Source organism: Tachysurus vachellii, chromosome 13, assembly GCF_030014155.1.
Source record: "Tachysurus vachellii isolate PV-2020 chromosome 13, HZAU_Pvac_v1, whole genome shotgun sequence".
Classification (NCBI taxonomy): domain Eukaryota; kingdom Metazoa; phylum Chordata; class Actinopteri; order Siluriformes; family Bagridae; genus Tachysurus; species Tachysurus vachellii.
In genome coordinates, this window is record NC_083472.1 from 14023416 (window position 1) to 14044994 (window position 21579).

General features: G+C 36.5%; 4 protein-coding genes across 4 annotated transcripts; 3 read left to right on the plus strand and 1 right to left on the minus strand.

The window, feature by feature from the left end:
- Positions 1-1029: 1029 nt before the first annotated feature.
- Positions 1030-2646, plus strand: tmsb2 (thymosin beta 2). The gene is made up of 3 exons (XM_060885331.1): positions 1030-1120; positions 1769-1873; positions 2346-2646. The coding sequence occupies exons 2-3, from the start codon at positions 1774-1776 to the stop codon at positions 2381-2383; spliced, it is 138 nt and encodes a 45-aa protein (XP_060741314.1). The 5' UTR covers positions 1030-1120; positions 1769-1773; the 3' UTR covers positions 2384-2646.
- Positions 2647-5421: 2775 nt separating this feature from the next.
- Positions 5422-9659, plus strand: wnt8a (wingless-type MMTV integration site family, member 8a). Its single transcript, XM_060885122.1, has 6 exons — positions 5422-5915; positions 7521-7654; positions 7786-7958; positions 8110-8235; positions 8352-8494; positions 8684-9659. Exons 1-6 carry the CDS (start codon positions 5895-5897, stop codon positions 9245-9247), a joined length of 1161 nt encoding a protein of 386 aa, XP_060741105.1. The 5' UTR covers positions 5422-5894; the 3' UTR covers positions 9248-9659.
- A 272-nt stretch (positions 9660-9931) lies between these two features.
- On the plus strand, positions 9932-11643 carry LOC132855959 (protein Wnt-8). The gene is made up of 6 exons (XM_060885263.1): positions 9932-9999; positions 10095-10128; positions 10314-10452; positions 10553-10678; positions 10836-10978; positions 11086-11643. Exons 1-6 carry the CDS (start codon positions 9932-9934, stop codon positions 11641-11643), a joined length of 1068 nt encoding a protein of 355 aa, XP_060741246.1.
- Positions 11644-20748: 9105 nt separating this feature from the next.
- Positions 20749-21506, minus strand: syce3 (synaptonemal complex central element protein 3). Its single transcript, XM_060886047.1, has 3 exons — positions 21485-21506; positions 21017-21116; positions 20749-20924 (listed from the first exon to the last, which is right to left on the minus strand). The coding sequence occupies exons 2-3, from the start codon at positions 21114-21116 to the stop codon at positions 20749-20751; spliced, it is 276 nt and encodes a 91-aa protein (XP_060742030.1). The 5' UTR covers positions 21485-21506.
- Positions 21507-21579: the final 73 nt, after the last annotated feature.

Consider the following 21579-nt stretch of genomic DNA (forward strand, 5'->3'; position numbering starts at 1 on the left):
ACAAGGACATATGTCAAGTCAAACAAAGCCTGCCAGAAAGTCCCCCTGGTGGTCAGACATGACATAGTCCAAGCCATCAAAGACAATACCCCCCCTCAAGGTGCGGCGAGCGAACACGCCAACCCTGAACCACGCCCAAAAGTCCAAAGAGGTAATAATCCTGGCTAGAATCCTGGCTAGAATCAGGGTGTTTATCCCCCGATGCAGGGATAAAAACAGACCCAAACTGGTTTATTAACTAAAAGACACAAAACAGGAAAAAATACACGACACAAAACGCAACAAGGGACGACAAGGATTCCGCGCCGCCATAGGCACGGCTAAATACACATGACAATTAGACACAAGGAACAGGTGTTCAGAGGTGGGGAGGAAGTGACAAGGGTGGGGCAAACACGTGAAAACACAAAACATTAACAAACGCACAAGGCCAAAGTCCAGGCTGGATCCTGACACAGGGAAGACGGTATAATAAAATCTACGGGTAAAGTATAGGGCGGGACAAACATGTGATAATGAAACAAAATCAAAGACACATGGCATAAGACAAAGAATGCCTGCCAGAAAGTCCCTCTGGTATTCAGGCATGGCATAATCCAAGCCATCCATGACATTCTGTGTTTGTTTACAATTTATATAGTCGTAGTTCCATTTACCCAGCATGCCAACCCCCAAAATGCATGCACATATACAGCACACAAATATAAGTAAATATAAGACACCACAGTGCACAAAATTACATAATACTTTTCCTGCTGGTGCTACAATTATCCATAACCAGACTGTCCACATAGCCTAAATGTCTATCAAACTGTCGTATTTTGTAATGGGCTTTGCAATAAATATGTCCTACTGAAATAACCTCTAAAAACATTTCCTATTCCTTTATTTCCTATGGTACTTTAGTATTAAGTAGAAGAGGAAGGAAAAGCAGAAAGGGTTGGGCTGGTCATAGTCATTCTACTTCTCTCCCTCTTTCTCTCTCCCTCTCTCTCTGATAAATCCACACCCTGTTTGAGATGCATAAGCACAGACATCAGCAAAGACTTCCTTCACACACACGCACAAGCTCACTCTCTCTCCTTCCCTGCTTGTGGAAACAGCCCTTTTGTACCATACGGTAAGGCCTCCTCTATTTATATCATGCTTATAAATCTAAATGAAAATGTGCAAGAAAGAAAAAAAATCATACAATCAGGGACCCAAGATTGCTTTTCCAGGAAAATGCGAATTATTTTAAATTTGGTTGAAAGGCAGACATGAGAGGCAGAGAAAGAGGAATGAATGCAGATGCAGGAGTAGGAGAGTCAGGCAATGAGCAGGTTTTATGCTTTCTGCACTGAGGACAGACTCTGCTATGTATCACACTAGAACTAATGACTACTTCAGCAGGGAAGAGTGAGGGGTGTTACAGAAGAATGTTTGGTGGCATGAATAAAGCAGAATATATAGAGAACAATGGGTTATATTTAAAAAAAAAAAAAAAAAAAAAAAAAAAGAAAGAAAAAGAAAGAGAGAGAGATGCAGAGAGTTAGATAAGTGAGAAGGCATGCATGTGTATAGCATACAATAGCCAAAATCCAGCACAGCTTACTTAGCTTTGTTTATTGTGAAACATATCACAGACCAGAACCACAAAATATATTATTTAATTAATTATTTACTTGAATAATTCCAACCAACATTATGAAAATACTACTTAGAAATATTAACAATTCAAAAGCTTTTTGATTTCCAGTAAAATTTACTATTGGCAATCTATTGACAGCTAGCATGTCCGACAAGCCAGATCTCACAGAGATTGCAAGGTTTGACAAAACCAAGCTGAAGAAGACGGAGACAAAAGAGAAGAACCCTCTGCCCACTAAAGAGAGTGAGTAAATTCCAGAGAACAGCATACAGTATGTCCTTTTGGTTTGGGGTGTGGTAGGGAGCTCTGCTGTAGCATTCTCCCTTCAGCTGAAATGTTTTGTCCATCCTGTCACTTCTCACACGTTAGCTTCCTCAGTTGTAATATACCTCCAATATTGCCCCTTTCATCATGTTTTTTTTTTTCTTCATTCAAGCACCTCTCCTTCTCTAATGTAAGTCTGCACTCTGTATGCACATTCTAGCCCCTTCAACCACATACTCTCATGTCAGCAGATAGATGTCAGTAGAGAGGTAACAGCTCAACTTCTGCCAAAAAAAACATTCCCCAGCAATGCAGCACAGACTCTGGCACATTTCCTAAATATATTTATATAATAGATAATAATTTGTTATAATGTTCCATTACCAAAACTGAAAATGGGGACTGTGACACTGTACTTACTAATTCAGACAAAACTCACTTTGTTTCTCAGCTATTGAACAGGAGAGAAAAGGAGATACAAGCCCCTAACCTGATGGAGAAGAGGAAGGCCAAGCACAACAGATGCACCTTTGATGGCACATTAAATATTATTTAGCTATTATCTATTTATGTTTTCTTTTTAAATTTTAAGGGTATTACTGCCCCTTGTGATGCATGGTTACTATGGTAAAGTCACCTTCAAAAAACAAGAGTAACAGGATAGTGCTTGAACATGGATCTTTTAACAAATTTAATTAATAGCAACTTTCTTAATAAAAATCTTCACGAAATAAAGGCAAAATATGAACACACACAGCGCAATGTGTGGTGACTAATTTTTAAAACCCACAGTAGTAAAATGTGTCAGTAATGTTCTTAAATTATTTATGAACTAATAGACTTGGGAATGTAATATGACAACACTGTCTTATGACTTTTTTTGCAATTTTGGTTGAGTTTGTTAGTCATCTAGTCTTATAGCCTGCTTAGAAATAAGTAAAATCAAACTGTTATACTGAGTGTCACAGCTATTATATTAGTAAGCTGCAGCTGTGTTATAAATTGCCAAAGCATCACCCAAAACAATCTACAATGAACTGCACAATATATGTTTCCAGTAGATATAACAATGGGCAGTTTTGCCTGTGAATATTGCATTTGTTGATAAAAAGCACAAGTCAACATAAAGACCAGAGAGCTGTCAATGGGACAAAATTTGAAGATAAAATCGGAAATTCTGAGCCACTGCATAAGCACTGGACAAAGCCACTTAAATGACAAAATAAAAATAAAGAATAAGGTCGGTCAATGAAAACAGAAAAAGTTAATGGCAAACATTGTGAGAATGTTATGAAGGAAAACCCTAAAACAACAATCAACAGTAAAATCACCAGCAACCTCCACAGAGCAGAGGTGAAAGTATCACAATCTACTTTTCACATAGACTAATATACATTTAAGAGCTAATATAGGCAATAATTAAATTGTGGATTTGATACAAGCATACAATCTCATTGGTCAAGCATGACAGACAAAGTGTCATATTTTGGGCTTGCATGACTCATTCTGGAATGGGCTTGCTAATCTTTATTAATGATGTAACATATGAACGTAGAAGCAGCATGTGTTCCTTTGGTTTGCCAATCTACAGAGAAATGCATCCAATCTATCTGAGAGGAACTTCATCATTTAGCATTGAAAATCACTGTCAACACAACAAAGGGGACTAAAGTGGAAAGTTTTTTATTGGTGAGGTTTCCACTTTGTTGCCAATGAGTTTTCTTTGTCAGCAATAAATGTGGAAGATTTTAGAGTGTACAAGTCGTTAGAAGGTTTTAGATTGTAACAGACCTTAACCCAATTGAGTATGAATTTCACCCCTGAAGGAAAATCTTCACAAAAGAAGAATGAAATATTTTGCTGAAGTCAGTAGGTTGCAGTGGGCTAAACACCTAAATTTTAACAGGTGTCATATTCTAAGTTGCTTGAAAGGAAATTAAAGCTGAAATTCTAAATCAGTGCACAGCAAAAACAAAATAGTTGGTCTTGCCTAAGTAGTTGCTTGTTTTATATAGTGACTTCTAATTAAACTGGCATTTAATTTGATTTTATATGAGGACACAGTGGCAAAACAACTAAAAGGCAAAAATTGGCATTAAATAGAGCTAATTAAAGAAGCCCCCGTTGGCTGGGATTCCACGTCATCAGAGGGCACCCAACTTAGGATCGAACCAGGAACCTTGAACAGGTTACTGTAACCGTAATTCCAAATCAAGCTTTGAGAAGTATTAAATGCTTGGAAATCAATTGCTGCTATATTGAAGTGAAATCTTTTATCTTCTAGTCCCATTATTCTTGAAAGTTACATTCCTAAGGACTCACTCCCAACTTTAATTGCAACTCCTAACATAATACCAAAGCAATAAAGGAAAAACTCTCTTTCAGATGGAGTATTTCCAATACTCTTTGAGTTTGTATGGAAATGTAGATCTTTTACCACAGCATGTTGCCAATGAGTCCAATTTAAAATTTATTAATGAATAACATGTTAAGATATTTAACTTTTTAACATTATATCAGGTTTACAAGATGCAAAGTTGTTTTCCTTTTATACAGGTAGCTTTTTTGTCACATTAACTTCAGGAAGAAAATAAAAGAGGCTGATGAGGGATTAACTGTTCATAATTGCTTTAATGTAAGAAATAACAGGAATTAATTTCCTTATTGGAAAACTAAGACTCCTAAATGTTAAAGATATCTCAGTAAACTTAGTAAACTTCTCCATATCAACAATTACAGGCTTTTCTTTGTTAAAAAGCATGCATTAATCTGTGCATTAAACTAATTTGAGCATTAACCTGTGCTTTTATCTAATCTTAGATTAAATGCAGTGTCCTTCTCACAATTTTGTGTATGAACTGTTGAATAAATAACATTAGAATAAGCACATTAATATGAACATATCAATTTAGGTTGCAGTTGTACCATTTAGAGCCATGCTATTCATAAATAATGAAAGAACAACTAAATGGAGAACCACTGCACAGCTGGATTTGTAAATCACTTGCAAAAATGCCTGCGAAATTATTAAATATAAATACATAATAATAAGCTCTGTACTCTAATTTTATATATATATATATATATAAAAATCATAATCAAAACAAATATTGTATACTGAAAGGCTCACTGAAATTTTAAAATGGTTAAAAAGACCTCTGGTTGAACAACATTTGAGAACCACCATACATTTTCTGCAATCAACATTTGAGTATCTAGTCTAAATAAAATTATAATCCTCTAATACATACCAGAAGTTTAACAATATGTTACTTTTTTATATCAAAAGGAGGGGAGATGGAGGTAGATAACAGTCTTCAGCCATACTTAGAACAATGCAAGTTATGGTTTATACCATGAACATTGCAGGAAATAAATAAATAAATAAAAACTTCTAATGTGCTTCATGTTATTACAAAGACAGTCAAGTAAAGTGCATTTGTCAAAGGCAACAAGTCTACTAGTTTAGTCTCGCTCACAAACCCCCTTATAGATTAACCCAATCATAAGTCTGCTTATTTATTTCAGTCCACACCTTAAGGTTTGCTAATGACTTGTAAGGAATCGCACCTTGGGCCCCTTTGATGCCTGCACTGTGTGTGATGGTTTAATGAACGCGCAGCGAGCATGGCGTCAGAGCTTCAAACACACACTCGGTCGTCTGGGCTCAAGACCCGCGCCAAATTCTCTGCGTTTATCGTGTTTTATTACCCGACTTATCAGACTAAAAGTTCCCGGAAATATTGCCCCGAGAGCGCGCTTAATGGAAAAGATAAAAGACATTGTTTCTAAAACTTACACCATGCCATAATGCTAAAAGTACTAATATGGCAATAACCACGGACGCTTTGCTGTGGTACTCACATGAAGGTAGATTCAAAAATAGATAACTTTTATACAAGTTGCATTTTGGTTGAGCTACAAAGAAGTACTACAATGCACAATACCGTCACTTTCACTTAATTAACCGCACCTGAGGTTCTCGCTGTGTATAGACAAAATGGAAACCTTTTGCCTCAAGGTAAGCTCAGACATCCGTTACTTCTGTTGCGTAGACACGACTAGTTCCCATTGCTATCGCTGTAGATGTCAACCGATAAATCTAAAACGCCTCGGGCGTTACACTGTTATTTCGTAGTTTGTTGCCCCATAAATCCATTCAAAAACGATGGCTTGTCGGCAAAAGTGTTTGCTTGTTACAGCGCAATGGCATCAAAGATCACGGCTTAACAGGTCCTTATGTTTTTTTGACAAGTAGGTGTGGGAGTTTGGGTTTCAGCCGCTATGAGAGCTTGATGTCGCCGATAACCAATTAGTGCGGATTATCCTCACTTGCGCGTCCCACCATTGTTTGAAACGGGCTGAGCCAAGTGGCTCGGGAGCTTATCTATTGTCTGACCATTAAATCAATGCTGTTCTTACAGTGATTTTGATTGGCTCATGATTTGTGGTTTCTGCAATTAATCTTTTCATGAGAGCCGATATGAAGTCACATTTCCATATAGAAATAATTACAAAAGTCATCGAAAGTAGTTAGAAGCTAAATAATTTTGTCGCTGTTATCCATTGGCCATTAATCTATGCACATATTCCTCTATGCCCTATTTAGGTAGCAATATTTTCGGTCGTTGGATCTCCTCTTAGAGATTAGAAATTTCGGTCGTTGGATCTCCTCTTAGAGATTAGAAATTTCAAAACAAGTCGTACTTGGTGGAAAATCTGCTCTATGCAAACAAGGAGAGAAGTCCAACATACAAAACTAAATTCCGGGCTTATAAACGTAAATAGACAATGCACGATACCATACTTTATATTGACTGTTATCAACAGTGAATTATCAATACAAATAGAAATGTAATGTAAATTTAAATATTAGTGTTTCAGAATCGCGCCAGACTGTTCCCCAAGTTATTTTATTGACATCCACGTGACAAAGTTATTTATGTTATTTATGTGGTCCTTAGCGTGCCGTTTTGATTTTTTTTTTTGGCGATTCGTAAATGACAGAAGAGCCATTTAAATGCTATTCACAGGCGTGAGCTAACAGAAATACATTGTAATCTTTAGAATTGAATTCCCAAGTCAATCCTAAAATACCTGTGAAAATTACAGAAATATTTGAATAGTGAGAAATATTGAAAGGCAATGGAATTCGCCCATGATTTTAATGGAAAATGCTAAATCTGAAAATCCGAAGCATGTGCATTGTCTAAGTGGACTACACATCTCCAACAGGCATTATGCCAATTCATGTGCAGATCATTGTACACGTTAACACATCTTAATTGGATATTATCAAGTTTAAATAAATAAATAAATATACAAATAAATATCATTACCATCATTGTCGTTAGTATCAGGAGTAGTAATAGTTACACTGCATAGCATAAATGTTCCCGCGTGGTAAAAGTAGAATATAATCAGGGGCTATTAAGCGTCACTTTGAAGTGCGGCTGCTCCACTGTTTCCTATGTCTGAACAAATCGCCATCGAATCACTAGATTTCACAGTATAACGTCAAAGTTGGGAAAAAGCCTGTAATTCGAATTCGTCGAAAGGTATAAATACCGTGGCCATTCGAGCCCGTCGTCAATTGTTTCTATCTCTTTCTGGATTACTCCATCAGTATTTGAGCCCTGGGTCACTGAAACAGGGCATCCCAAGAGAGTCGGAGGACGCATTGGTAAAAATGGACTTTTGCCAGCTCCTCGCATCTTTGGTCCTGTCTGTATGCTGCCAATTATTGTCCACAGCAGCATGGTACAGTCATATTAATTCTGCCTATTCATGTTAATTTAATATTATATTTACAAATATGTACAAAAAAAATTATCTATACTTTACAAGGAAAATACGAGTTTAATGATCGTTGTTTTATTTTGCGTATTTAGGTCAGTGAATAACTTCCTGATGACAGGACCCAAGGCATATCTTGTGTATGCAAGTAGTGTGCAAGCAGGGGCACAGCGTGGAATTGAGGAGTGTAAATACCAGTTTGCATGGGACAGGTGGAACTGTCCTGAGAGCGAATTGCAACTGTCAACACATAAAGGATTGCGAAGAGGTATGGACAATAATAACCGGCATTATATTAAATATTTTTAAAAAAATGGCTGTATTTTAATAAACACACATTTCTTTCTTTCTTTCTTTCTTTCTTTCTTTCTTTCTTTCTTTCTTTCTTTCTTTCTTTCTTTCTTTCTTTCTGCATTTAGCTACCAAAGAAACGGCTTTTCTACATGCCATAAGTGCTGCTGGAGTTATGTATACATTGACCAAGAACTGCAGCATGGGAGACTTTGATAACTGCGGCTGTGATGACTCAAAAACTGGAAAAATAGGTAAGCTTGATTCGGCCCAAATATTACTGCAGAAAACATACACAGAATAATGAAACACCTGCCTTGTAGTCGAAACGATTCTTATAAGGCTTCTTGTGTGCTTTGTGTGTTTACAGGAGGTCGAGGTTGGATTTGGGGTGGATGCAGTGATAACGCTCACTTTGGTGAGAACATTTCTAAGCAGTTTGTAGATGCGCTGGAAAATGGACACGATTCACGCGCTGCCGTAAACCGTCACAACAACGAGGCTGGCAGACTTGTAAGTCTAAATATATTTGTCTTTTGTAAATATAAATAACCATTTGTTTTTATGCATTACTAGAAGGTATGTTATTAATCAATTCTAACGCGTACGATGACATCTTGCCTGATTATATTATATTATATTATATTATATTATATTATATTATATTATATTACATTATATTACATTATATTGCACATTCAGGCTATCAAATCGACAATGAAGAGATCATGCAAGTGTCACGGCGTGTCCGGAAGTTGCAGCGTTCAGACGTGCTGGATGCAACTGTCTGACTTCAGGGAGGTTGGCAACTACCTGAAAATCAAATACGACCAAGCACAGAAGCTTGAGTTGGACCAGCGACGCATGCGCACTGGGAACAGCGCCGAGAACCGTGGCGCGATCTCAGACACGTTCAACAGCATTGCGCGCAGCGAGCTCATACACCTGGAGGACTCCCCAAATTACTGTATGAAAAACCTGAGCCTCGGACTGCACGGAACTGAAGGCAGGGAGTGTTTGCAGAGTGGTAATAATTTGTCGCAGTTTGAAAAGCGAAGCTGCAGAAGGCTATGCCACGAGTGTGGCCTTAAAGTAGAGGAAAAAATGATAGAAATAGTGAGTAGCTGTAACTGCAAATTCCACTGGTGCTGTACGGTGAAGTGTGAGAAATGCACACAATTCGTAAAAAAATACATTTGTGCAAAAAGGAATAAGAGCAGTCGGTTACGTAACGGTTCCCGAAGGAGGCAACGTGTAGGAAGTTAACCTTCCCTTGTCCATCTGTAATATCCAAAGTGTATATTTGTACATATTGACATTATTTTAAAGCTGACATCAAGAAAATGGTATTCCTAACTCGTAAAAAAAACTCACTTTCCTTGGCTAACTAATTTTCAGTACTTATGTTCTATATGTGCACTTTTATTCTTAATATCAGATCACAGATTGTTTGCTAAACCTTAAAAACGTGTTCCTTATTTTGAACACAAAGTTGCTTGACTGAGTGTTTACTGCACCTGGGGTTAAATGTATTTGTTTCATTTTATCTTTAAGTGTGTACCATATTTTAACTCAGAAAGCATTAAATATTTCGGACATATGTTTGGGTGTGTTTTTTCCCTCTGACCTACAAAAAGTTTACTGTAGGAAAAGTGTATTGGCGCGCGGTGTAAACCTTCTTCAGGGTCCCTGGATCAATGCATTACTATCAATTACCATGCACTGCTGCCCGCAGAGAGAAATAAACACGTTGATATTGATATCCTTTGAAGTTCACTAGAGGCGTTTCCTCCACTCCGACGGCAGCTGTGGACCAATAGTATGTCAGGAATTCTGTAACAAAAGGTGACCCCCATCAGACACGATGTGGATTGTATAAATTTCTAAATCCTGTTTCAACTGATAGAACAGATCATCATTTTCTCAGACAACTACGTGATCTTGAAAAAAATGGCTTCCCCCTTTTTCTGGGCCTCAATATTCCTTATTTATCACAAAACCCTCTTAGGACACACATGGTAAGAACAGAGAAAAGCAAAAGATTATAGTTTATTGCAGTAATACAGCGAATAATGCTTCTAACATTGTTTGACTTCTTTCTTCTCCTTTATAGGCTTGTAAACAATTTGCTCATGACTGGACCAAAAGTAAGTAAAAATCTTATGTCTAATGTCATTCTTTACTATAATAAGAGTTGTGCTTTACTTCAAACTCTTAATGATGAAGTGTCTTTTCAATTATGCAAAAAAAAATTACATTCTCTACAACGCTTGATTAGCAATATTTGGTATAACGTGTTCTTTAAGACGTCTTGTTTTTCTTTTATCGACAGGCTTATTTAAGCTACACGAGCAGTGTTCTCGCCGGAGCCCAAAACGGAATGCAGGAGTGCAAGCACCAGTTTGCGTGGGACAGGTGGAACTGCCCGGAGAGCACGTTTCACCTCTCAACTCACAGACGGCTCAGAAGTGGTAAGATGCCAAATGTATAGAACGGCTGTGCCTTTACATCGTTGTTACTTAACGTTAGGCCAGGCGTAACTTTAACTTGATTTCATGTGTATTCTTGTAGCGACGAGAGAGACCTCGTTTGTCCATGCGATAAGCGCAGCTGGTGTCATGTATACTTTAACCAGAAACTGCAGCCTGGGGGACTTGGACAACTGCGGATGTGACAACTCAAGAAATGGTAAAATTGGTAAGAATAATTACAAATATAACATAATTCACTATTTGTACACGTATAGTTCAATCCAACATTTACATACATGTAGTTTTTATCACTTTGATCAATCAAATGATCTAGCAATTGTCTGAGGTTCTGAAACTCATTGGCTAATCAACACTTATCTTAGGGGGCCGTGGATGGCTTTGGGGAGGTTGCAGTGATAACGTGGATTTCGGAGAGAGGATCTCCAAGCAATATGTGGACGCGTTCGAGACTGGACAGGACGCCCGTGCTGCTGTCAATCTTCATAACAATGCAGCAGGTCGTCTGGTACGTTTTTAATCTTGATTATAATTGTGGGAAAAAAGAATGTTCTAAAAAATAGAAATATTATAATTGTTATAGCCAGCTGACAGCTAATGAGTTCTGTGTTACAGGCAGTAAAATCGACTATGAAAAGGATCTGCCGCTGCCACGGCATGTCGGAGAGCTGCGCGATGCAGACGTGCTGGATGCAGCTGGCCGAGTTCCGTGAGGTGGGCAATTACCTGAAAGTAAAGCACGATCAAGCACACAAACTTGAGCTGGACAAACGGCGCATGCGTGCGGGGAATAGCGCCGATAACCGCGGAGGCGCTATTACGGACGCGTTCAGCAATATCGCACGCTCGGAACTTATCTATTTAGAGGATTCCCCTGATTACTGCGCAAAAAACTTGAGCCTCGGACTTCACGGCACGGAAGGCAGGGAGTGTTTGCAGAGTGGAAAGAATCTGTCGCAGTGGGAAAAGCACAGCTGCCGAAGACTGTGTCACGAATGCGGTCTGCGCGTCGAGGAGATCCGCACCGAGACAGTGAGCAGCTGCAACTGCAAGTTCCACTGGTGTTGCACGGTGAAGTGCGAGAACTGTACGCAGGTTATAGTAAAGTACGTTTGTGCACGGAGACAAAGTGGCCAGGGTCATAACCGACGCAGATTTCGAGGACCAAAATGAATGCGACAATGTTTGGGAATTCATTTGCAACAGACTTCCCTGCACTTCTCTGTAATATTCTTTCTACCTTTTGTACATACCATAAAATGTTATTTAAATATTATAATAAATTAATGAAACAAATAATGTATTTTCTGTTTTACTCTTAAAGGTAGATGACTATATATCAAATATATTTATATTCGGATTTAAGTTATAATTCAATTCAATTCAAGTTTATTTGTATAGCGCTTTTTACAATGGACATTGTCTCAAAGCAGCTTAAGTTATAACGAAGTGCACTTCACTTTAACCATGGTACGAAAATGCATCCCCAAGAGGAAAAGCATACCTGTAAGCAGAGCTTTCCAAATTTACAAAGGTAAAGAAGGAATTTCTGGATAAAAAGCCAACAAGAGGGCTCAGTGAGTAATACACTACGGAACACACTTTGAGAAGATTAACGTGTCACACTTTACACATCGCCCTGGGCGTTCTTCTACGCTGACTTAGCGTAAGGTTACTTTGATATGCAGACAGCACAGGACAATATGCATTCCACTGTAGAATAGGCACTAAGGCGCGTTGTCTATAGTCGCTCTTAAAAAAACGCAATGGATCAGTTTGTGGACATTTCACGGGCTTATGTGAAAAAGCAAAAGTGCTATAACTAGTAGTTAATATTTCATAAACAAAAACGACTCTTTGCCTTAAAGTGAGCTATGAGGGGAAAAAAAAGCTAATTATGACATTGATTTACATTAAACTTATCTTTGGGATTTACCCCTAACTAATACATAACTAATCTCTTTTGCTCAGTGGGACGTGCCATAAATCTGCTGACCCGCCTGACCAGATAAGTGATGCTATGCTGGAATCACTGGGGGTCTGAATCCTGAGGAGACTGTGACAGTGGAAAGGGAATTTGATAGGATGTTTTGTGTTTCCTTTTAACATTGGTACTCCAGTGATCTAATATTAAAGATTTGCAATCACTAAAACATCAATGATAATGGTCTTATGCTGGCATTGTTTTGCACATTCATGACAGATTTATTGGTATTAACTATCTAAAAGTTAAAGCATACAGACACTTTGTCCCTTATATAAACTTTCTGTGAGGCTTCTATAGAGTTTCATGAGACACTGGTAAAACTGGGGGTTTTTCACCTTTGATTAAGTAAGTATTAATAGGTAATCAAACATATTTATGATGCTACTATTATTCTCACTGACTTATCATCATTTATCCCTGAAGGGGTTTTAAAATCAGAGACAAAAACAATCAATGCAAAGTTAATTTCTTCCAATGTCTTCTTTCTTTTCACACAAATTTACCAGGTTGTCAAATAGTTCTTCCTCACAGTTTGCCTGTTTTGCCTTTAGGGATACCATGTTTTCCCAGGCTGTCCTGCTGTGCTATAATGAATGAGGAACAAAATGGCCATCTTTCTAAATACAGTGCCAGGTTGTTATTCAAGTTAGCCACAGCCACCCAGAACACCTCCTCCCTTTCTCTCAATGGCCATTCATATGGGTAGAATTAGACTGTGATCTCTGTAAAGCCCTTTGGTTTTCCCCCTCTTCAAAACGCCAGCATGGAGGGTAAGCCCAGTCTGTTCCATTCCACAAAAGGCCCATTTCCTTTATGCTTAAGGCCTCCACATGCGCATGACAAAGATACACAGTGCTTCATTGCTTCATCAGAAACCACTGCTGTGGCAAGCATACCCTCAAATGAAGTAGTGACAACTTATTCCACAGTATTTATTGTTCACCACAAGTCAGCAAGGTCTGAGTCAAATTCATATTAACTGATTAACAAGCAAGAGAGTTTAGATTTATACAAGCAATGTTTTAAGATAAGCTGTAACGTAAATGGGTTTAGATTTATATTATTTTTACAATTATGCATTTGTTTTAGGAAGTTCAAATCAAATATATGTAAAAAATAAAATTAATAAAATAAACAAGAACATATATTCTTAAACACAATATTTGGAAAATAAAAATGAAATTAAATGGATATGACAAATTAAATAATTTTATTTACGTGAGTACATGACAATATAATGTAGTATCATTGACATGTTGTTTTCCTCAGATCTATGAGACAAGACCCTCCCTTCTTTATGGCCTCTTTGTGGCTAAAGAGTGATGCAGCAGCCTTGTGCAAAACCCCCTACAGTTGCAGTTTTATTCAGTGGGAGTCCTGCTGGCCTGGAGGTGAGTGATGAGCCTCCTCACAACTCTCACCTTGGTGAGAGGACAGGATGGGCTTAGCAGCTGGCCCATAGTTTCGTTCCCACTGGGAATTTTCACCAATTTTTATTTGGTATAGGCCATGCATAATAGAATGATTAAGGGCTGAAGAGTCACTATCTTATATATACAAATATCTAACCTATTCTTCAAGGTTGAAACCCTTACTTTCTTTTTAAATATTTACCACCATATGTCATGGTAAATTTCCTTTATACATTAATTGCACATAGTATATTAACATAAACACAGTATTAAAATTGAAAAAAAAAAATAATAAATTATTTTAAAATACTGATGTAACCAATAATAAAAAAAAAGTGGTGGATGTATTTTATTATGATGCTCGTTCAAATGTTTGACTGTATACAATAACTAAATTCAAGAAAAATAATACTTACAAAAACTTAAAAAATATTCTGAAGTGTTTGAATTGTAGTACATTCCTTTTTTTCACAATTTTTCCTTGCAGACGTTGCTACCAGTTTATTTATAAAATATGAATGTACATGATATTTGACATTTGACAGTCCAACATATATGTACATAAATATTGTGTTAAAGACTTCAGGCCTGTTATATTTGTCAGCTAAAACAGGCCAGGACCCATGGTGGGAGGTTTTTCTTTTTAAATAATCAATATTTGATTGATTTATTCTACCAATAAAAAGACTTTAGGCCAATTAACACCAACAGCTTTGTACATTTATGGCATTTTCGCAGACACCCTTATCCAGAGTGACTTACATTTTATTTGAATTTATTCCAGTGACCAACTGTGGGTTAAGGGCCTTGCTCAGGGGTCCAGCAGTGGCAGCTTGGTGGACCTGGGATTTGAGAAAAAGAATCTAGACCAAGACATGGTGAAACAAATGAGCTTAAATAAGTTGACCAATAAATTGGGGGCAATGTGTGTGTACTTTTGTAATGGGGTGGGTAAAGGGAGGGTCAACATTAGCAATCAACAGAATAAAGCTGTCTGTATTATAATAATGGACAGTAAAAGCAGAAACAGCAACCAGGTATTTTGTGATGGCGCAATCATTTTAAGTGGAAAACTTCAAACCACTTCTCTCTTTTTTTTTTGATAGCCTCTGGCATCAGGAGTACATGTAGTTATTAAGATATTTATATGGGGATATCAGCTAGGCCCACAAACCATTGAATTGTGCCAACCATGAGCTGTCCTTAGGCTAGTTCTTTATATAATAATAAAAGTATACACACTGTTTGCAATATTGTCTAGAAAAGTCAGAGTGAGAAGTGTCTTAAGACTAATTGCTATTTTAATATTTTGTAATAAGATTAAAATGACATTTAGCATAATATAGAAAGCTACAACGATTTTCTCAGTAGCAGTGTAACAGTAGCAATAGAATTACTAATACTGCCTTGATGACTATTAAAATATTCCTGTCCCAACTGGTTTTCATAATACCATGAATTCAGCCATGCAATTGTCACAATGTTCCCACCACACATATATCTTTGTGGTCACACAAACTTGTCACTGAAGTAAAGTGTCTGTTGCAAGGAAGGGCAATAGTTAATCCTATTCGTCTAGCAAGATTTCATTGAATAAAAATGGATGGACACTCTTCCCTTCTGATTTGTTAATCCTTTTGTTGTTGTATGATATTTTTATTTAAATAAATCAGTCCTAATCAAAAAACCTACAACATTCCTTGACTGCTCAACACTCTAATAGCTTAAACAGAGTGGCACATAATTAAGTGTCATCCCCGGAGGGCAGTAACTTTTTCCATTATGTGCCATGTCTCAGTACGTGAGTGACACGACCTTATCCACACCTTTACAAGAGCTGAACCAGAGTAGTGCTAAAAGGTGTGTACGGATGTCATGGATGGCTTGGACTATTTCCTGCTGGTGCACCAAGGGGCGTTCCAGCAGGGGTTTGTTTGTCTTGTGCCATGTGTCTTTGTTTTTGATTTGTGCTCACATGCTTTGGTTTATCCTCGCTGCTACTGCCATTCCTGACAGGATCTTTTACAAATTTCAAGATTTATTCTTACATATCAGCTTTAACTAAAAAAGTAATTTTGTTATAGTTACACCATTAAAAGAAGAAACAGAAAAGGAGTATTTGAAGCTATCTAGCAAATTATGTATGAAGTCATTTTGTCAAAAGTAACTGTAAACCAGTTAAAAAGTGTGTTATGGTAACTGATGCATCTTGTTTATGACTAAATATAATTACTTTTTGGAGATTGACATTAGTTAGATTAACCACTTCTGCACTGACATGAACAAACTTAACTTATGAATTAATTTATTGTCAATAGCAATTAGCTATTTTAGTTTCTTGTTATGCACCATAAGTGCTAATAGGCTTCTAAGTGTTCCACTATAATATTTCTGAGTACTGGGAAAAGAAATTACGTGCCCTTAAACACCCCATCCCAGATCCCATAACACATAACAGGCTAGTGGTGCTGCCAGCTGTTATCTTCCACTGCTTCATTATTACTTAAAATGATTTGTTTGAACATTTTGTGAATACTGTTGTGATAATTTCTTAAAACAGCTTACCTATTCTTTTGCAACAGTGGTGACAATTGATAATTGGTTCCTTCCATTTATTATCACTTACAAAAGTTTACATCAAGAAAAGTATTTATTTACTGATTAACATTAGTCCTGATAACTGTATTCTAGAAAAAATGCCTTTTGCATTACTTAAAGCAGTTGCATTTGCAGTCCAGCAAAAATCTCACAACTTAATGAATTCTAAAGTGCTTGAGAGTGAGCAGCACATAGTTTTTGCATAGCAAACATGTTGTTCTTCATTGTTGCATGTCATGTAATGTCTACAATAAGTTCATCCCTCAGCTCATGTTCATAAAGAACTAGTTGGAAACCATGTTAGCTGACATGCAGAAATGACTTGTCATGCTCCACATGTGCCCAAGATGTTTTTCTTCAGTAAGTTTCCTGAAACCTCATGGCTGGGAAACATTTCCTCATCAACTCTGGTCCACAAATCCACCCACTCAAGAAACACACACACACACACACACACACACACACACACACACACACACACATATATATATATATATATATATATATATATATATATATATATATATATATATATATATATATATATATATATATATATATATGGTTATTGTTGTAACAATAAGCCACACCTCCAAGTTTCTGTGCCTGAACCTGCTTCCAGCATTTCTCACAACCTTCAAAACTGTAAAACTGCTATTTTACTGTTAATTTATATTTTCCTATTCACAAAAGACATTGTGTCAGATATAGGCCCCCATTTCATTTACCAGCTATGGAAAGTGTTCATGAAAAAATTGAGAGCTTCTTTTAGTCTCACCTCAGCATATCATCCAAGTATATCAACCAGTCAACCAAGGCACTGACCATAACTAATGGGTTGGAAAAACCATAAATTCATTAGCTACCCCATGTATTTGGCCATATTGTTTCATACACAAAATGAAGTGTATGAAAAACAAAGGGTGAGGATTTTGATCTGAAGAACACCATCCCAACTGTATAGCAATGATGAGGCAGCAGGGGGTGTTTGCTAAAAAAGGGACCAGTGCACTTTAGAAAATACATGGTATCATGAGAAAGAATGATTATTTACCTATACTGAAGCATCAAGTCAAGACAACAGACAGACAGTTAAATCTTACACAACTCGGTTTTCCTAAGTGTAAATCAAAAGTTGTAACAAAATGTCTAAAAACTTGTGAAAGTACTGGAGTGACCCTCACAAAGCACTGAAAAGCCACCTCCATTTGTCCATTCTGGGGTATACTTCACAACTACCAGTTTCTTCCAAATTTTAAGGAGTGCAATTGAATCAAAATGGCTGAGCACAGCATCAGAATAAACAAAGTGGCACTTTAAGTATTTGCTTTAGAGCCATCAACATGCAGACATATTCACGTGTTAGATCTAAAAAATTCATTGTACACTTCATTAGTAAATGTCAACAAATACTAGCAAAATCTGCACCAGTTGGAGCATGTTATGTTTCAACACACATATCAAAGGAAATATTTTTGCTCTGCCTGGTTATTGCCTTATTGTTTTATTTTGTCAGTTAAACCCTATTTGCATTTGGATCCAAAAATTTCCACTTCACAACATAACCGTTCCTTAACAGCTTAATTTCAAGTCAATATTACTGTTCAACAAATGCAATAGTCCAAAATTCCAAAGCGGTGCAGATAGAAACAGCTATGGGACCATACATAAAACGCAACACCAAAATAGCATAATACCATAAAAAAAAGAATAATTGTCCTGGTGTGGTATTAGTGTAGCACTTATCTACAAAACCACAAGATGGCAGTATTGTCTCATGAATTTGTGCATGCTTAAGTCCAGCATGCTCGTGACCCAAAGTGAAACTATGAAATATTTAAAATAAATTCAGAGATGTTTAGTATTTGTATTTTTGCTTAATTAATAGAAGAGATAAAGCATTTTAAACTTTCACCTTGTCTACAAATCAGTTATCATGGTCAATATCACAAGCGTGTTTACATTTAAGGACCCTATAAAACAACAGAGAATATTCAAGATATTGAGCATTTCTTCGTTTTAAATATTTAAAAATTTGAAAACTTTTGAAATCTGTTTGTTTCCTATTTTAATTGTCCAAATTTAATTGTCACAAGCTTGGAAAAATCATTTCAGTTTAATAACAATAATGTAAATAATGTAAAATAATACATTTATTGACACTTCAGTACAATACAACAAAATCGTGCATGGAACAAAATAAAGGGATACATTAACAAAATATAAGCAGTTATTTGTAAAGAAAATGGTGCATTCAAATGCAGCTGTAGCAGAAATGTCAGTCTGAACCCTATCTTTCAAAAGCTTTCAGCCACTACCAAATTATTATATACAGTCAAACCAAACATACTATTCTTTTTTAAAGAACTTGTCATGGTACATGGAACATATCAAAACAACTATTAAAATATAGTATTACAACTTTTACATATAAATTATCCCAACTATAGTATATAACAAGTTACATTTATAAGTCTGTAATTTTATAGCTAGTGCATTTAAATGCACATTTAATTTCTTTTAATACCATTACCCCTTTACTCCACCAATTCTGGAGATATTAACCCTGCTGGGTCTTCTACACCAGAAAGCAGACATGCCATCTTATCAGGGTGTGTAACACAAACAGTTAAATTAAACTGCAGCAACTGAGTCTTCACTGGAAGAAAAGAAGGAAAAATAGTTAAAAGTTAATCAAAGGTAATCAAAAAAACATAATGCGACAATGTGTCTGATTCAACTTAACTGTAATAACTGTAGGGTAAAAGCAAACAAAAAGTTTGTATTTGTAAAATAAGGTGTACACAATGTAAAAATCTACATTGTGGTGCTGTGTAATAGCAAACCATTGGATTTGGCAGCATGTTGTTTAGCTTTCTGTCTCATCCATTAAGTTATGTGCCATATTTTAAAAATTTGCCTCCTATTTAACTTTCCTCTTTTTCACAGCTAAACTTTACAACCGATAGTCATCAGCAGATTTTAATCAGGGACTGAGCACTTTTTTCAGAAGTTGCGCCCAAAGCAGTTTGCCAACCTGTGACCTGTGCTGTATCTGATCACCTAAAAATTTACTACCCCTAGGGTAAACACTGTCAATTTCTTACCACGCCTTTTTTTAAGTCAAGCTGTGTCCTCTTTTGCAAGTTACCACACCCAATGCGACACACTCATTGCAATGATATCATTGCAAAATTGCAAAACACTCAAACCAAACTTTAAGCTTTTTTTGTAACACAATGATAGTTTGAACAACAGTTGTCAAAGTCAGTGTAAACCTGCATCACATGCATGCATGTGTCATTACTAAAACATCTTTTAACACATTTTTAATTATAAGAAGGCACTTATGTACAGTTCCATTGATAAAGGTTAAAAAAACTATTCCTACATATTGAGTGCATCAATTAAATATAAACACCTCAAACAGACCAGAGCTTTGTGGACTTCATGGTATGCAAATAACCTATCATTTATTTATCTGTCTGTTCTGTTTAAAAGAAATGAAGTCTAAATGATAGTTTTGTTCAGAAATTGGTTTATAAAGATTGGCTATAGGCTAGAAACATTTAAATGTTCAATTACAATCATTTGTTATAAATTTTAGACGAATATCAAATGTTAGCATATTTAGTTCCACAATTAAATAGGTCTGGTGGTTATTCGGCTTAGTCACCATTAAAAACTGCATTTGTGTTTAACGTGTTATCAAATTAAGAATGTTGTTGATGTTGTGCTTTCGGCTGCTCCCTGTTCTGGGTCAGGTTATCAAATTATGCAAATTACTGAATTTCTATATTTCATACCTTCCAACTGATCCAAAGTCTCAGAAATAGTATCCAGCTGCATCAGTATGTCATCCAGATCAGCATTGGTAGCAGAGAGCACAGTACCTGTGGACACTTCCATTTTCTCCATCTGGAAGAAAAAAAAAAAAACAAATATTTAGTAAATGTTTTTAAATGTCACAAAAACAAACAACCCTCACACCGCTATCACAATAAAACTCCACTTGGCCCAGTCTGACATTCTATACATAGTGTCATAGATATGTGTTCTATAGAATATAAACCATAAGATAATTATAAACCAATTATTTTGGCAAAAAAATTAAAACGTACCTATGCCACAAAATTATAAACCACACTGAAATTATTTTTCATTCTGTTTTTTTTTTATTATTGATATCAGTAACAAACAGATGTCAATCAAACCTGCATGTGTTTAACAATATTATAATAGCAGATTAAATCGAAATATTTAAAATATTACAAACATCGTCTACTCAATGGGTGTTTTTTGGTTTGCAACTGTAGATTGGTCAACTAGTTTGCCTCCAGAGCAGCAGATAACAGCTTTACACTGGACGAATTCGTTCTCCAGCCTCTTGATGGACTTTGAGAGCTGAGGGTCAGTCCTCAGCACCACCATGTCGTACGCCATCCAAGTTAGATTCACTGGGAGCGGACAAGTGAAATCCGTTACTACGCTGAAAGGATCTTTCTGTCACAAAACACTACCAGCTTCTCATTTGCTGTATATGTGTTACCTGAAATGTTCTCCATCTGCTCGGTCATTCTGTCTAAATCTTTACCGAGTTCAAATGTTTCACGACCAAAATCTTCGCCAGCATTAGCATCGTCAGCCATCTAGAAACCGATATAGCATGCTAACAAAGTTAGGGAGAGCTAACCGAAAACCGCAATATCCAGCCATATATACGTACATCTTTTATACAAGGACCAAATTAAAGCTTGTGTGTCGCTACGAGTTATCCCTAATAAATAAACAGTCTAAAATTGTCTGGTAAATTGACCGACTCGATTACTACTTACGTATTTGCTAACCAAAATCTACCTAGCAACCGTTATAGGTTATCGCAAACAGTTCGATTGTTAGCTCCGATACCTGCTAATAATATTCGATATTTTCGATATTTAGATAACCTGTTTATCTGTCTCGACATTGCTTAAGTACAGATAAGAGTATATACAATTCGCAGTAATAAGTTAATCACCTTGCTAAAGTTACTTTCGGTGGTTTAATTCAAACGCGAGTTTTTTGAACGCCTACTAAGGTCTGAAGTGTTTTTTTGTTGTTGTTGTTGTTGTT

Coding starts and splice junctions, on each gene's coding strand:
- tmsb2 (XM_060885331.1), top strand. CDS start 1,774: ATGTCCGACAAGCCAGATCTCACAGAGATTGCAAGGTTTGACAAAACC. Junction 1,874..2,345: donor CCCTCTGCCCACTAAAGAGA/GTGAGTAAATTC, acceptor TTTGTTTCTCAG/CTATTGAACAGGAGAGAAAA.
- wnt8a (XM_060885122.1), top strand. CDS start 5,895: ATGGAAACCTTTTGCCTCAAG. Junction 8,236..8,351: donor CTCAAAAACTGGAAAAATAG/GTAAGCTTGATT, acceptor GTGTGTTTACAG/GAGGTCGAGGTTGGATTTGG. Junction 8,495..8,683: donor ACAACGAGGCTGGCAGACTT/GTAAGTCTAAAT, acceptor TTGCACATTCAG/GCTATCAAATCGACAATGAA.
- LOC132855959 (XM_060885263.1), top strand. CDS start 9,932: ATGGCTTCCCCCTTTTTCTGGGCCTCAATATTCCTTATTTATCACAAA. Junction 10,129..10,313: donor TGCTCATGACTGGACCAAAA/GTAAGTAAAAAT, acceptor TTTTATCGACAG/GCTTATTTAAGCTACACGAG. Junction 10,979..11,085: donor ACAATGCAGCAGGTCGTCTG/GTACGTTTTTAA, acceptor TCTGTGTTACAG/GCAGTAAAATCGACTATGAA.
- syce3 (XM_060886047.1), bottom strand. CDS start 21,116: ATGGCTGACGATGCTAATGCTGGCGAAGATTTTGGTCGTGAAACATTT. Junction 20,925..21,016: donor GCAGATGGAGAACATTTCAG/GTAACACATATA, acceptor GTCCGCTCCCAG/TGAATCTAACTTGGATGGCG.